This window comes from Panthera onca, chromosome B3 (genome assembly GCF_046562875.1).
Source record: "Panthera onca isolate mPanOnc1 chromosome B3, mPanOnc1 haplotype 2, whole genome shotgun sequence".
In the NCBI taxonomy this organism is placed as follows: Eukaryota; Metazoa; Chordata; class Mammalia; order Carnivora; family Felidae; genus Panthera; species Panthera onca.
The window spans coordinates 74,200,077-74,216,481 of NC_138344.1; the positions used below are offsets into that span (position 1 = coordinate 74,200,077).

The 16,405-nt window shown below is 46.0% G+C and overlaps 1 protein-coding gene across 2 annotated transcripts; it reads left to right on the forward strand.

The window, feature by feature from the left end:
• The first annotated feature begins 5,802 nt into the window (after positions 1–5,802).
• On the forward strand, positions 5,803–16,308 carry LOC132669447 (dehydrogenase/reductase SDR family member 4). Of its 2 annotated transcripts, none has more exons than XM_078448383.2 (8): positions 5,803–5,953; positions 7,062–7,239; positions 10,988–11,089; positions 13,122–13,192; positions 13,290–13,341; positions 13,645–13,779; positions 14,193–14,248; positions 14,783–14,969. In XM_078448383.2, the coding sequence occupies exons 1-8, from the start codon at positions 5,823–5,825 to the stop codon at positions 14,952–14,954; spliced, it is 897 nt and encodes a 298-aa protein (XP_078304509.1). In that variant the 5' UTR covers positions 5,803–5,822; the 3' UTR covers positions 14,955–14,969. The 2 variants fall into 2 exon arrangements, with proteins under 2 accessions (XP_078304509.1, XP_060475291.1); XM_060619308.3 differs by lacking the exon at positions 14,783–14,969 and adding an exon at positions 15,791–16,308 and having other exon boundaries at positions 5,806–5,953.
• The last annotated feature ends 97 nt before the right edge of the window (positions 16,309–16,405 follow it).

Consider the following 16,405-nt stretch of genomic DNA (forward strand, 5'->3'; position numbering starts at 1 on the left):
CCCCAAGACATTGCTTTTAAACAGGCACAGACCAAGTCAGTCTCTGGCACAGACAGATACATTCATTGCTTTAGTTTGGGGGTTTTTGTTTTGTTTTACCTTTTTAAAAAAAAAAAGTAAATTAGTTGCCAACATTCAAAAATCAAACAGTTCATATTAAAATCCAGATTTCTACCTTCTGTTTAAAAAATCCTAAGATCTGGCAACACTGGCTGGCATCTTCAGTGGCAAATATGGACGGAACTGAGTATGCTCAGGTCTGCAAGTCACAGGTCAGGAGTGCTACAGGATTTTTTTACCTCAATACCCGGGATTCATTGTCTCACTGCTTCAAAAAATGAAGAGGTGGACACAAAATAAGCAGTAGGCAAAAGTTTATTAGAGAAATAGATTAGAAAGGAAGAATAGTAGGAAAGCTCTCTTTACAGAGAGGAGACATTCGAAAGCGAATGCCTGAGGACTCCAGGTGAGGGTTCTTGTTTTATAAGGTTCTGGTCGCCCACCGCTCCCCCTTGCCCCCTTGTTCCTTCTCAGGTTCTATCTACCCTTACTGACTGGATAACTCTAGGTGCTGGGTTGGCTCGACTCCATTGTATGAAGGGTGGTCTATGGCCATACAGTTCCTTGTGGGTCATAGGCTTTACTCCTACTTAGTATTAATCAGGTCTTTTGTCAAAGCCCTGAGGGGAACATGAGGGGGAGTAAGTGGGACCTGTTACATTCTTAAGAGGAACCTTAAGCCTGAGGAGGTTTGCTGTTCAGACACTCCCAGCACTGTTCCAAAATATGTGTTTTTCCCCACCCAGGGACCTCTATTCCTAGTGTTTCCCTCTCTGCCTACTGAATTCTACCTTTTACTATCACAGCAGGACCCACCAATCTCTATGGGCTCCCAGCCACTGAGGCCAGGGTCTATTGCCATAATTACTGAGTTTTATGCCATCAACCAAGGTTTAAACCATTCTATATACTATGTGCAAGAGGGTAAGACAACAGGTAAACTCACTTTAGAAAAACAAATCCATCAGATCTGGTCAAACCATTTTTAAGGTAATTTGACCTTGGCCATCAATTTAAAACATTTGACCCAGGGTACAAACGCATTTGCACCAAACACAAAAAATATAGACACCCAAGGTTGTATATTATTTGAAATAGCACACGACTGAAAGTGACTTACATGTTCATCAGTAGGAGGCTGGCTAAATAAATTATGGAATATCCACATAATGGAATACTGTACAGCTATTTTTAAAAGGGAGAGAGAGAATAAAGTAGATCTATTGTGTACGACTCAGAACACTTTCTAAGAATGTATTTTAAGAAATGAAAGAAAGGTAGAAAAAGGGAGAAAGGAAAGAAGCAAGCAATTTGAAGGACAGCATATATAGTGTTATTCCATTCATGGGAAACATTTTTAAGGGAAAAATATACGTAACTGCATAGAAACTTCTAGAAGGATACACAAGACCAGGAGCTATATGGGGAGCAGGCAGAAGCATAGGGAAGAGTTACTTGTTTACTTTTCACTTTAAAACCTGTCTCTTTTTAAAATCATGAACATGTGTTATTTTTATAATTTAAAGACTAGATATTTAATGATTAAAACAACAGTGCACTGGTGCTGACAGTAAAATTCCAACTCAGAGGAAATTAATTTCTATGAAATCTGTCATTCCCCAACAAAGTCAGAAAAATGAAGCATAGCTATTCAACATACACAGCAGGTTGGCTTGTCATGACTCACTCTGATTTCACAAATGGAGATAAAAATGCCTACCGTACCAGATTAGAAATGGTCTACAAAACGTATAAAAAGCACCAAACACTTGCCACACTTAGTAAGTGTTCAGTAAAGGTGGTTGTTATCCCACAGCCCTCCCCTGCTGCCCAGTCCTGACTAGTGTCAATGACCAATCGAAGATGATTATTGCAAAATGGAAGATTTAAATTCCATCCCAGGTGGGGGCACCTGGGTGGCTTAGTCTGTTAAGCATCTGACTTCGGCTCAGGTCATAATCTCATGGTTCGTGAGTTTGAGCCCCGCATCGAGCTCTGTGCTGACAGCTCAGAACCTGGAGCCTGCTTCGGATTCTGTGTCTCCTCCTCTCTCTCTCTCTCTGCCCCACCCCCACTTGCTCTCTTTCTCTCTCCCAAAAATAAATAAACATTAGAAAATATGTCAAAAAAAATTGCATCCCAAGTGAATGTCAGCCCTCGAGGAAGATCAGAATATACTCCTCAATAATGAAGGCATTTCCTCAGGATCTGCACATGGTATTGATGGGGTTTTGGAGTGACTGGAGATTGGAGCCGCCAGCCAAGAAAGAATTCTTGAGCTGTCTTTGGTATCAAAAAGGTGATTTTATGAAAGCACGGGAACAGGACCTGTGAGCAGAAAGAGCCTCGCTGGGGTTGTGAAGAGTGACTGGCTATATACATACTATGGAGTTTGGGGAGGTAAAGGCAAAAGTGAGGTCTCCAGAAGGACTTTCATATGCTAAAGAAGACTCCTGAAATACCACAGGCCTAGCTATTGTCAAGCTAAGGTTGTTTTCCCTCTATCAAGGCATTAACATTATGACTGTAGGGGGTGCCTGGAGAAATGCTGTACCCCATATTGGCCTCAAAGTAATTGTCAATGGGCTGCAGGTTAAAAGGAAATTTAGTTTTATGTGCCATTTCCTTTTGCCTTTGTTCCCCACATCACTACTGGGGCTCCAGGAAACTGAGTCCATATTGATGAGGGAGCATAAGGCAGGCTGAGGGCAGAGTACAAGCTAGCATCCCCCCCTCCCCAGTACCTCCAGGTGGGATATATGTGACAATTCCTCAGGCACTCCTGGATACCCAAGAACAAAGCAAAGGACAGAAAACAGATGGTTAAACTATTAAGAGTCTCCATCAGTTTACAAATATTTTAGGACAATGACAAAAATAAGGGGGGCAATCTTATCAATAGCCTAAAGTCCACGAACTCCCTACTGTCTTAATATGAAGGCTCTGCCAGAGGGAAAAACAACCTTAGCTTGACAACAGCTAGGCCTCCAGTAATCTGTGAGTCTTTAGCATATGAAAATGTCTTTGGAAACTTCCCTTTGGACTTTACCTCCCCCAAGTCCATAGTATATAACCAGTCATTCTTCACAACCCCAATGCAGCTCTTTCTGCCCACGGGTCCTGTCCCCATGCTTTAATAAAATCACTTTTGTACCAAAGACGTCTTCAAGAATTCTTTGTTGGCCATCAGCTCGGAACCCCCACCATCACCCCAAAGCCCCATCAACAGGTCGGAGATTAGCCTATTGATAAGATTGCTTTTTTTCTTATAATTTACTAAGATATTTGTAAGCTGATGGAGACTCCTGTCCTGCATGACTGTGATCTATATCAGTTAACCGTTTGTTTTCTCCTTTCCTTTGTTCTTGGGCAGCCAGGAGTGCCTGAGGAAATGTCATAGGTATCCCACCTGGAGGGGGGGGGTAGCTCTGCTTTGCCCTCAGCTTGCCTTATCCTCCCTCATCAGTACCACCTCCATACATACAAAAGCAATCCCATTGCCTATTAAAGTTCCCCGTTTAAAGAGACTCCTACACACCCATGTTTTTCCCCCAAAGATTTCCTGTCCCCATCTCCAACAAATCAGCTTGATGAAGAGTAGCAGCTAGAGACTCCCACACTCCTTGCCTTCCCTCTACCCTTTTCAGTTCACGGATCCTCTCCCTAATGTCCCTGTGCTCTTCCAAAAGAAATGGTACCAGAGGCCATATAACAACCCTGCCCAGACAAGGAGGGGTCATGTGATGTTCACCAAGTTTCCTGACCAGAATTCTCTTTTCAAGACCCTTTGCCCTTTGAAGTATGGTCTCCCCCACTCTACCCAACCTCAGCCCCTCTGAGCAAGAGGTGAAGAGAGATCAGATATGCCCTGAAGGCCTGTCCCTTTGAATCCAAAGCCCTGAGAACCCTTCTCCAGTCCTACATATCCTCCCCAAAGGCCCACAGGTGGAGAGCACTGGGAAGGGTTCCCACAGTGCATTAGCTCTGAACAGGGGAGGAAGAAGAGGAGTGTCACGCTATCCAGCCTCTGTCATCAATAATTCATGAGGTTCAGACACAGAGGCACCAGTCGGAGAGTCAGTTTTCCCCAGGCATGGGGAAAATTAGACATAAGCTCTCTTATCTCATCAGGATATGCTGAGTACCAAAGCTGAGTACCATAGCTGTAGCTTCTTGGTTGAGGAATATACTATAAATCCAGTGCGTGCCTGATAGATCACTCGCTACCCATACATCCCCTTCTGAATGTTGAAATCCTTTATTAGCTGCTCTGCAGAACTATACATATACTAAGTGAATCTCTAGCAAGCATGAATTCTATTAAACAGCGATCCCCAGAATTTCACAGATGAGGATTCTCTCTCCTCTAACTGTATGGACTGACACAGAGTTGACAAACTGGTGATTTCACCAGATAACAATACATTTTTCAACTTACCCATCTGCTTTCATCACCTTTTCTTAACATAAAGATGAACACCCCCCCCCCCAAATAAGGAGCAAAATAAAGAACTATTAAATTAAATAATATTAGCTTTATGAAACTCACTATATTATCTTTATTTGTCTCAATTTGCCTTGAACGAGTGAAAACTTTGCCATGGATCAGCACATCTCAGCCTGGCATTTTGGAGGCCATTGGGTTAAACCAATTCAGACACTAACACTTGGATCTGTTGGGGCCTTTGTACAGCATCCCACAAGCCATCCAGATTTATTAATTCTCCCAGACACCCAGAAGGGAGATCATTTCAGCCTGCTCCGCAGAAGGGTAGGGTGAAGTCTTGGAACAGAATTTACAGCTAGAGAGGACTTTATTCATCATCTCCTCCAGCATCCTCTGTTTACAGATGAAGAGCCTGGCCTGTAGCAACAATAATAATTACTCTATGGTGGCAATAATCACTATGTGTTTAGTAGTTGCCAGTTTTTAAAGTGCTTTTACATTCAATAAATATTTATTGAACTAGGATGGAGGCTAAGACCAGGGGACACGGTGATTATGGAAAATTGAGTACTCCTGAGTTTGTATTTCCACCACTGGCTGGGAGATCCTCTCACCTCTTGCTACCACTTAGGCCCTGTAAAATGGGGCAGTCCTCTTACGGTAGAGGGTATGAAAAGTCCTTTCCAGTCAGGATCTTTTTCCCTGCATGCTGGTTACCACAGTGATCAGAGTCAGCCCTCCAGGACTGTCAGCATGGAGGAGACCCTGAGCCAGTGTGAAGTGCCAGACCCAGCCCAGCTACTCCTCCCCATCACATCTATCTCCCAGGCTCTTCCACCCTCATCTGAGACCCTCACCTGGTGACTCTGCGAGGACCACAGGCTTCACTTCCATGGGCAATCTCAAAGCATTTGCCCTCTTGTGAACTATCACACACGTAGACCCAGACTTTCTTGGAGAAGGAGGTCCATCTTGAAGTTCTGGGAAAGAAAAGCAATCAACTCAAAGCTCTCTCCGCCACCCCGACAAATAATAGGGTCAAGCAGATGGGGGTGGAGAGCGTTGCCAAGGGTGGGGAAGTCTGTGCGGAAGCCTGAACGGGCCCCTGGAGGAAACCCTGGCAGACAGCACTGTTCCACAGCCGCCGAGGACGGCGGGGCGCGGCGGCCGTGCGCCAGCAGGGGGCGCCCGCGGCCACAACCGGCTCCGGGTGTGGAGGGCCCACGCAGAGCAGGACTTGCCGGGCGGGGGGCGGAGAGCGGGGCGGGGAGTCACCTATCCTGAGCGGCGCAGAGCCTTTTAAGGTCCGGAGGCCATGCAGCAGGCGAGGCTGCTGCTGAACTGCTGCGCACCGGCGTGGGAGTCTGTGCGGAAGGCCAGCTCAGGGATGGCACGCCGGGGCCCGCTCGCCAATAAGGTGGCCCTAGTAACGGCCTCCACAGACGGGTGAGTGCCTGGGCCGGAGTCTCTGAGACCCCCACTATCTGGAAACAGGTACTGTCCCTTGACCTTTGCTTCCCGGCCCAAGTCCTCAAGCGTCACTCCCGGGAAGAGTCCGACCCCAGAAGAAAAGAACCACGTGGTCGGCCTGCAGCCTGACCGAATCCTCTTGCCTTGACTCCACTTCTGCCAGTCTCCTCCCACTGTTGCCTCTGGCTCAATTGCGCCACCTCAGTACTGCCTGCATAAATCCAGTCTCCCAGTAACTCCGGGCTGCCCCAATCAAACGGCCCCCCCTAGAGTCTGGGAAGACCAAACACCAGAAATCCAAGACAGTCCAGATTTCAAAAATCCGGTCCCTCTGCCTCCATCGACTATGGAAATGTTCCAGACTCCCCATTTGGAACCCTTCACCTAGATGGGACACAAGACCCATGTGTACAGGTTTTTGTTTAGCTCAGTACATTTTGCCCTTGCCCAGCCTGTTTCTCACCCACCGTTCTTGTCTATCCCTGTTTCTCATCCCCACAGGACTTTGCTAGATGCCAGCAAATCTAAAATGCAATGTATGCGAAATGCTAATAGCCAACAATTGCAAAATGTGTAACCCTTACTCCCAGGAGAGTATTGTAAAAAATTTACATTTTTTTACTAGAGACCCACCCTTTCACATACACCCCAAAACATAATTAACAACAGAATTTTAAGATGATGTAGACTAGTAAGGAAGGTATCTGGGGGGCAGGGGCTCTTTCGAGTGAGACCCTCTAATCATTGAAGTGGCTGTTGCTACACCCCTAGCTCATTTCTCTCCCTTCAGTCCCTACAGGGCATGGGGACTCTCACTGTGAAGGTGCCTGTGGAAGGTAATGTCAGTGCCTGGGAACGTAGCCTGACAGCCAAAACCATAGGAAAAACAAGTAAATGAGTGCTAAAAACATGTGAAGCATGTCCATCTGTATGGTAATGGCTATGCCATTAGCTCTCCTACACGTAAGGTAGACACCGGGTCATATAGATGGAGAACTGGAATTCAAGCCCGGGCATTCTGACTCCAGGGCCCATGTCTCAACCATTTCCCCCATACTGGCATTGACTCTCTCTCTGCCCATAGGATTGGCTTTGCCATCGCCAGGCGCCTGGCCCGGGACGGGGCCCACGTGGTGGTCAGCAGCCGGAAGCAGCAGAACGTAGACCGGGCAGTGGCGGCGCTGCAGGGGGAGGGGCTGAGCGTGGTGGGCACCGTGTGCCACGTGGGGAAGGCCGAGGACCGGGAGCGACTGGTGGCCACGGTGAGCGGCAAGGGTATGGGCAGAGAGCCAGGAGGTGGCAGAAGGGAGCCAGTCTAAGCTTACTTCCCTGCTTTCCTAGACACACTGGTGTGATCCAAGCCCGCATTATTAACTAAAACAACCATGCGTTATGCACCAATCCACCAGCACATTTTTGTGTGCCTTTCTATTATGTCTCTGAGAATCCCATCCCAGTCAGAGAATCAAAAACCACTCTAATGTTTCAACTCTGCATCATCCCTTGGGTCCCCCAGAAAACCAGCTGGTCCTGGGTCTCCAGTAGTTTCCAATCTAATTGGGTAGACGAGAAAGGTAAGTACAATCACAAAATAGATGTTCCCACCCTTGGGCTAATAATCAATCCCATTGTCTTTAGTTTATAGATTCGAGTGCCTTCTCTAGGAGGAACCCCACCATGTTTCAACCAGCTACTGTGTGCCATTCACTTTGTTCAGAGCCTTCATGGGTTATCTCTAAACCTGACAACAACCCAAGCAAGGCAAGGACTATTCTCCCTGTTTTGGAACATTCAGAACATTCTTCTCTGAAAGCTGGAGCGACATCCTAAGTTCCCACAGCCAGTTAGGAAGAGCTGTAAGTCAACCCAGACCAGCTAAGCTGACTACAGACCACCAGGCATTTCTCCATTAGCATCGGGTCAGGCCTTTGGTGCACAGTTGGACTTTAGTCTGAGAGAAAGTGTCTAAGGGGTACCTGGGTGGCTCAGTCAGTTGAGCATAAGACTCTTAGTATTGGCTCAGGTCATGATCTCAGGGATCTTGAGTTTGAGCCCCGCCTCAGGCTCCTCGCTGACAGCACAGAGCCTGCTTAGGATTCTCTCACTCTCCCTCCCTCTCTGCCCCTCCCCTGCTCGCATGTGCTCTCTCTCTCAAAATAAATAAATAAACTTGGAAAAAAAGAAAAAGAGTCTAAGCCAGTGTCAGAATTGGTATTTGGCACCAACCTTCCAGCTACCCAAGAAAATAGGAATATCTGGCAAAGGAGGCCACTCTTCAGTCAGGCTCAGGGCACATGCTTTATTCCCTAGAGTAGAAGGGAGAATCTACCCTAGATGGAAAGTAAGGGATTGTGTGAACAGATAGGAAGGCTGGAAGAAATAATTTGGTAATCTTAGAAGAGGGATACCTTAAACAATGGTAAACAGTGATATAATAGACCATATAAAGTCATTCCATTTTTAAGGAACCATCTGGCAGATACTCGAATGAGCGTTGGAGAGAGCCAAATGTGTGTCCAAGAAAGTCACCTTTCCTGGAACAGGCTGCTGGACAGTGTCTGAGATTAGGACCTTGATCCCAAGGGTGAAGGGAGCCATCTAGAATCCTGGGCCAATTGCTGACTGGCCATATGAAATGTGCATAGCAATTTAATGTCCAAATCCTGTCAGGGAAACAACCTCTCACCCTGACCAGCTCCACTTAACCAGTCCTACAGCCCTGGCTCAGAAGTGGGGCTTGAGCTAGACCTCGAGGAGGGCGTGAGACTGGATAGATGGAATTGGGACAGGATTTCAAATGACCCCGCAAAATGAGCAGCCAACCAAGGAGGGACTGAAGGGTAGAGGGAGCCCTGTGAATTCACAGCAGAGAGCATAGGCTCAGGAGTGCTGGTGGGAAGGGCAGGCAACAGGGGCCTCCAGTGCTCGCCAAAGGTGCTTGGATGTTCTTGGAGGAAATAAGAAGCCACATGAGGTTTGAGCAAGATGAAAATGGTTACATTTTAAAAAGATAATCTGGCACTGGTAAGAGGATATATTAGAGTAGAAAAGACTCTGAGCCAAGGATGTTAGCAAGGAAGCTGTTTCTGTCATTCAGGTCTGGAGCAGCAGCAGTGGGACCAGAATGGATATGCCCAAGAGACCTCTAGTGGGAACCAACCAAGATTTTTTTTCTTCCTAACCCAGTGTCAAGAAATGGGAAATAGGAAGGATGAGTCAAAAACAACTCTTCGGTGGAGAACAGGATAGGGTACTTGTTAGCAATCAGAGATGGGTTCTGCCTGTTAAGAACTGTTAGCCTGCATTGGGAAAAGCTCCTCCCTTAAGGATGGTTACTATCCAGCAGCTTCTAAATCTGCACAGCAAAGCTTCTCAAAGGTGTGGGGAGCAGAAACTAGATTGGCTACCATCTCCACTTGATGGTATTTTTTCTAAAAAATATATCTATCAGAAAACAGCACCCAACTCGTAATCACTTTGTGTAGTGATCACACAATTTAGAGCAGGCTTAAGAGACACCTGGGTAGTCATAATGCCTTTCTCATTAATCTTCTATGGTTCTCTGTCTGTTTGGGCAAAACCTAGACTTCTCCCCTCTCCAAGCTGCTAGGCTTCCCACCCCCAACATCCCTTTCTAGCTTATTCTGCACTTTGCTCGTCCAAAATCCATAGGCAAAACTTACACAGAGCCAAAGCAGGTGGCTGGCGCCTTGTGCCGGGACACCAAAAGTTACAGAGCACCAGATAGTATTCATACTGATTTTAAAAGCTTAGGTGGTTTTAAATTTTGTTAAATTTACATGTTGACAGCCCAAGCATTCCTTCAGCAGTGTAGAAGCAACTGAGCTTAGCACCTAGTTAGCAAGAATAATTAGTTAAAACGGGAGCTAGCAGATGGTATACATTGTTAATAACACCCCTCTGTGCGCCAAATCATGAAGCACAAAGTTGATTGAGGGCCCGTTTAGTGCTGCTCGCCCAAGGCATCAGAATTGCCCATTCTGGGCAAATGCATCGTCTGGTTTCAGAGTCACGTATTGTTGGCAGATTCTGTTTGGCCACTCATTACTCTGGCACATGCCTTTGCCATCTACTTACAATTTATTAGTGAGGTGAAATGTTCCCTTTCTTGGCTTTCCCTGTTTAAATCTCAGTTTCTGCCTTGAATCTTCCATGCCTGTAAGCCAAAAGTGGGGGGGGGGGGGGGGGGGGGAGATAAAATGACATCATAACCAAGTGTGAAACCGCTTTAAACCCAAGCTGGTGCCTTCCCCAGCGTGGCTCCTGGGTAGTCCGTTTCATAGAGAGCTCAACTCACTTTCAGAGGACTCTTATGTATTACCTCTGTGGTAGAAGGGATGCTGACCTCAGATCTGCCCCCACTAACTAGCTTTGTGCCCTGAGCAGACCACTTGCCCTCTCCCAAAGTCCCAGGGAGCAGGCCTCCTGTTCTTGGCCAGCCCTCTTATATCATTACTGAGAAATTCACTTCCCTAGACTACAGTTTGTTACCTTCACCATGAGGACACTGGGCTGGGTGGTCTAAAGGCCCTTCCAGGGGTGACTTTCTGTTGGCCTATTTAAAACCGTTTCTCCATTCAAGTAGGTGTGGACAGGTTGAGTTTGAGATAACGGTAACTCAGCCAAGGAGAACTGGACAGTAAACTGGAGAAATGGGGCTGGGACTGGGTGTGAAATGAGAAAGCGTCTAGAAATGGATTTTGAGGTGGGACTGAAGAAGCCATGAGCATCGAGGAGCTCCCCAAAGAGAAAGTGTGAAGAGTAAAAGGTCAGCAGCAGCCCTAGAAGTGGGGGCAGGAAGAAAGAAACTAGATAACCTGAAACATTTAGCGGCAGAGCTTAGGATAGCTTGGGAGAGAAATGTTTCATGAAAAAGAGACATCATTTTGACATCATTTCATTCCTAAGAAGGAATTCTTCATCAACATTGATAAGTGCACCTCCCTTACTGACCTGCAGTCCTAATTCAGACCTTACTCCTCCTTCTAGGCTGTGAACCTCCATGGGGGCATTGACATCCTAGTCTCCAATGCCGCCGTCAACCCTTTCTTTGGAAACATAATGGACGCCACCGAGGAGATGTGGGACAAGGTGAGAGGGGATTAAAGGAGCAGGGGACAGGCCTCATAAAACGGTCAGAACAAACTCAGTCTGCTTTTAGAATTCATTTGTCAAGTTCACTGTAAATGTGAGGAATCCTTGTGATTTGCACACACCTGGAGTGCACCTGGTAAAGGGCAAGTGGGGGGTGGCTTCTTCTATCCTTGCCCTTCTTTCATTTCTGCTTCTCCCCAGTTTTGTTCTTCCATTTGCTCCTTGCTAGCCTTCTTGTGATTCATTCCCCAGCTCTCTCCCCCCACATGCTTATCCAGGCTCTTCCTGGTTTATTTCCAGCAGAGACATGGCAACTATATGCCAATAGCTAATACACCTAAACTTATCCACACCCCATCCCCTTTCCAGCTTCTAAAAAAGAACTATTTCTCATTAGCTGGAAAATGTTAATAGCTGCTAGTTAAGTGAAATATCAATTCTGGTGAAATGACCTAAGTTACCGCTTTATAACTTATAATCTTGGCAAAAGACCTGTGCCCTTTTCTTCTTAACTGCAGTGTCAAGAAAATCTGAGATCCAGATGTCTAAATTCAAGTGTGGAATATTGGTTTTAATGTGAGCGTGTATAATTATATTTGTGATATATTTCACACACTACAGTTTTTAATTATAAAGACTTAATTAAAATATTTGTCTTTGTTTACTAAGGTTAATATTCGCACATGATTTGGAAATGCTAAATTTTTTATGATCTCCCATGGTTTTGCTTTTTACTCTGATGTCATCAATAATTTCTCAACACTGAAGTTTAAGGATACTAAAATATTATAGTTTGTTTATCAGTGTTTCACAGACATAAAGACCAAAGTGCCAAATGCTCTTCAGTGACTCAGTTCCTGATTGATATTCTTTAAAGTAGAGAAACATCTTTCATGAGCAGTCTGAATAAAGACCACATGAAAATCAGTTTTAAACCAAGTAATTTTTCTTTTTAATTTGCATTTTTTAAAATGTCACAGTACATCAAATATAAATTCAGTGGTTGATCCTTGATTAAACTCTGGATTTTTTAAATAAGGACATTTGGGGAGACAACTGGGGAAATTTTATTATGGACAGCGTATTAGGTAAAATCATTATTACAAATGTTAAATTTCTTGGTGTGATAATGGATGGTAGTGTGTAAGAATGTCCTTATTCTTTGGGAAAAAATGCTAAAGTTTTTACTGATAGAGCATTGTGATGACTGTAACTTATCTTCAGTGGTTCCGGGGGAAAAAACTATATAGATACACAGATAGGACAAACCGGGCAAAATGTGAACAATTGGTGAATCTAAAGTGTACCTTCTGGATATTCATTGTTTTTCTATTTCAACTTTTCTGTAAGATTAAAATTTTCAAAATAAGAAGTCAGCATGGGGGCACGGGAGGGGAATATCCCAGCAGTGCCTAGAACTACATAAATGATGGTTATGCATTTGTTTCAAATTATGGATGCAGGGTTTTGACTGTAGCTTGTGCTCCAGCTCCTGCAAAAGTGCCCCCGTCATGATCCCACTTTCCAATAAATATCCAGCCAGACAGTCCATCCTGGAGGGCCAAAAACATCTCACTCCTTAAGCTCAGAAGCCAGGGAAATGCTAAAACAATCCCGAGTGCCCAAGGTCAGGCCACATTTTCCCTGAGCAGCATGGCCCACTCTGGGGCAGGTCCAGTAAGCCAACCCAATTCCGAGTTCTCCCTAGTTGGAAGGAACACAGAAAATCTAGCTCAAGTCCAAAGCAGCCCTGTTAATATAGGTCAAATCATACTTGGCTGGTTAGGAGACAAGAAGAACCAGGTTCCTTTCCTTCTCACCCGAACCTAATGCATCATTCTCTAGCTGAATAAGCCGATGAGAGGTGCTTTTCCCCAGGCCTTGGCCTCTGTACTTGTACGGTCCAAGTAAACCATCTGAGATCTGCACCTGGCCCAACAAACATCCCAGGAACCCTGCTATAAGTCCTCCTCGCCCTGCCTTCTCCAGCTCTTCCCTCATGCTCTTTCTCCTTCTCTCTCTCTTTCAGATTCTGAACATTAACGTGAAGGCCACAGCCCTCATGACAAAGGCAGTGGTGCCAGAGATGGAGAAACGAGGGTACAGACAGTGAGAGGGAGCGTGGATGTGATGGACCTCATATGGGCTGAGGGCCAGGGTTCCCATTGGGAAGAGGTTCATTCTCTTCTTTTTCCAGAGGCGGCTCAGTGGTGATTGTGGCCTCCATAGCAGCCTACACCCCATTTCCTGTAAGATCCCCCCTTCTTTGCTACTTCCATCCCTCCCAGTCCTGCATTTTTCCACTCCCCCAGTGATCCTGATTAGTGTGTGTCCCCTTTTGGAGTCACACCACCAAGCCCCCTCCCACAAAATAGATGCCTTGCCCCCACAAATCCTGACCTAGGGGCGGGTTAGCCACAAGACAGTTTTCTAGCTGGGGACCCTCCCTTATAGGAGATGCCCTATTATCTACTGCCCTTGGTCCTGTCTTACTATAAGAACCAAGAATGAACTGTAAACAAAGACACTAATGCATTGTCTCCTTTCCCCAGGGCCTGGGCCCCTACAATGTTAGTAAAACAGCCTTGCTAGGCCTCACCAAGAACCTGGCCAAAGAGCTGGTCCAAAGGAACATCAGGGTGAACTGCCTGGCACCAGGACTCATCAAGACTAGCTTCAGCCGTGTGGTGAGGACCCCTGGGACCCCTAGGTCCCCATTCCCAGATGGGGAAGCCCAGTACCTTCCGCCCTGATCCCTGCACTTTTTTTGACAGAGGAACCCGCCCCCCATACCAGCCACTGGTCCAGATCAGACCCCACATACGCTTTTCTTGAGGTGTGCGCTAGAGACAGGAATTCAGCCTCTGCTCATGCGGTTTCTTTTTTCCTTAAGTGGATGAGAACTGGGGACACCCAGCAACAGCCTCACTAGCACCTGAAAAGAATGGAACAGAGGAGGGAAACAACTGGGAACTGAGGAGGACTAAGAAGTAAAAGGGTGTCCTCTCCAGCCTTCCTCTCAGCTGACATAAGGGTGGCACTTTCTCCTCTCCCTGTCCTCCTCTTCTGCCACATAAAGAGATGTCCCTTTTTCCTGCAGTTGTGGATGGACAAGGAAAGGGAGGAGAGCATAAAAGAAACCATGCAGATAACAAGGTAAGACTGTCACAGGGGAGGGTTAGGAAGGACAAAGACAAAAGTTCCAGTCCCTCACACAGCCCACAGCTTGCTGTCTTTTGGTCCCACAGAAAACATGAGCATGCCCTCTTCGGTGGCACACACAGACTTCCCAAGTCCATGAACACTGTGTCACTATGGTGGCATGTGCTAGGGATCCACCTGCATTGCAAAAACCAAACACAGGCATCTGGGTTTCAGCAGAGCATCATTCTGAGAAAAACCCTGACTCCTCTCTCCACCTGGGTGTTGCCTCCATCTCTGGGCATCCCTAGCACCCAGGGACCAAGACCAAGACCAAAACCCTGCTTTTTTAGTTCCCCTTGAATAAAAAGCCATGTTTCCAGAGCTCAGGTTGATGATCCTACAATCCAAATAAAAGGAATGAAGAGCTTTACTAAGTCCCAAAACTCCCCTTGCTAAGAAAACTCGCCTCTTCCCCATAGGGCTAGCCAAACTGTTCAGGTATCTTTGTCTGGTTCCTTTTCCTCTAACTTCCCTGCCTCTCTCCAGCTTGTGGCTTCTGGAAACTCTCTTCTCTTTAGCTTCTCCATCTTGTTCTGTCAAGAACACATGCCAGCAAGGCCTACTCTTTGCTGGTCCAAACATTCCAGATCCCCTCAGGTGCGCCCAAAGCTGTTCTGATGTCAGGCATGAGCTGCACACCTACTTCACAACTCACTAACAAGTCAGGGCATTGTCATCCTGGAGCCTCAGTGAATGTCTACACCCACGCTTCTTGATCTTGGATGTGCGTTAGAATCAGCTGGGCACTTGTGAAACTACAAATGCTCAGGCTCCACTCCCAGAGATTCTTTTTTAATTGGTCCAATATAGGACCTAGGCTTTTTTTTTTTTTTCCCTTCGCGAGGTGAGAGGCCAGGGCGGGGAGGAAGTTAAGCCTCCAAGATGATTATAGTGTGCAGCTATGATGGAGAACCACTAATCCAGGCCTTCTAAGTTTGAGGTACCTACTCCACCCCCACCTCTAGAGCATTCTTTGGTTAGGTTACAGTGTTCCCTAACTATGCAATCACTGATACAAACACCGAGAATTAGCACATTCTCACAAAATGAACCTGACTTTAAGGGACAAAAACAGATTCCTGAAAAAGTCTGTGAATTGAAGCAATATAAATGGAATCATTTTAAACAAACCATTTACTGTCTTACAGACTACCTGACACTTGAATAGTATACACACGTGTGAAACAAAATAGCTGCTCACCAGATTATCTGTATGACTTTGGATTGTGGTGTCCTGATTCTCTAAAACACAAAGTGTCTCTGTATTATTTGAATATAATGTGTGGTGGTTTTTACAGCGTGCAGTATTTAGGCAGTATTTATTATGACAGCTTATCTTCATGGTAACCCTTTTTGATTGACAAGAAGCTTATACACTGGTCCTGATAAATCATCTGATACTTTTTGAATAAGCACATTCATGCCCTGAGGGCCAGGTCAGGGGGTCTGGCCTGTTTGATATTTACTCCGTTCCTTGTTTCTCTTATTCCTCAGGATAGGCAAACCAGATGAGTGTGCAGGCATCGTGTCTTTCCTGTGCTCTGAAGACGCCAGCTACATCACTGGGGAAACAGTGGTAGTGGGTGGAGGGACCCCATCCCGTCTCTGAGGACCTGGAGAGAACTCACCAGGGCAGAGATTGGGCTCTAACTCCTGAGTACTGTTCCAGCACTTATCAGTCTTTCCCATCTCTGCCTAATATACTGCTCACCTTACACCCTACCTCACCCCCAAAATCAATTCTGCCCTCTGAAAAGATCCAGCCTTCCTTCTGGTCAAGGTGTGGTCTTATGAGGATTCACCCTGTTGCTGTAGCTTTAGATAAAGACTTCCCCTGAGAACATAGGGCAGGCCTGCTGAGAAAGCTGAGTCTACCTTGGCAAAAACTAATATTTTTTTCCTGGGCATGGGGGAATTTGAGGGAGATGGGATTAAAGGAACCCGGGTGGAGAAAGCAGTTGGAAAATCAACAACTTGCAAAGGGAGGTGCAAATAAAATGCAGATGACTGTATTGCTTTGAGTAGGTGTGTTCATTTGTCATTGCAGGGTACATAGATGTGGTAGCCAAGCAGAGATTGAGTGAGCTACAACCCTGGATCCCCTTAATC

Coding starts and splice junctions, on each gene's coding strand:
- LOC132669447 (XM_078448383.2), top strand. CDS start 5,823: ATGCAGCAGGCGAGGCTGCTGCTGAACTGCTGCGCACCGGCGTGGGAG. Junction 5,954..7,061: donor GTAACGGCCTCCACAGACGG/GTGAGTGCCTGG, acceptor CTCTGCCCATAG/GATTGGCTTTGCCATCGCCA. Junction 13,780..14,192: donor AGACTAGCTTCAGCCGTGTG/GTGAGGACCCCT, acceptor TTTTTCCTGCAG/TTGTGGATGGACAAGGAAAG.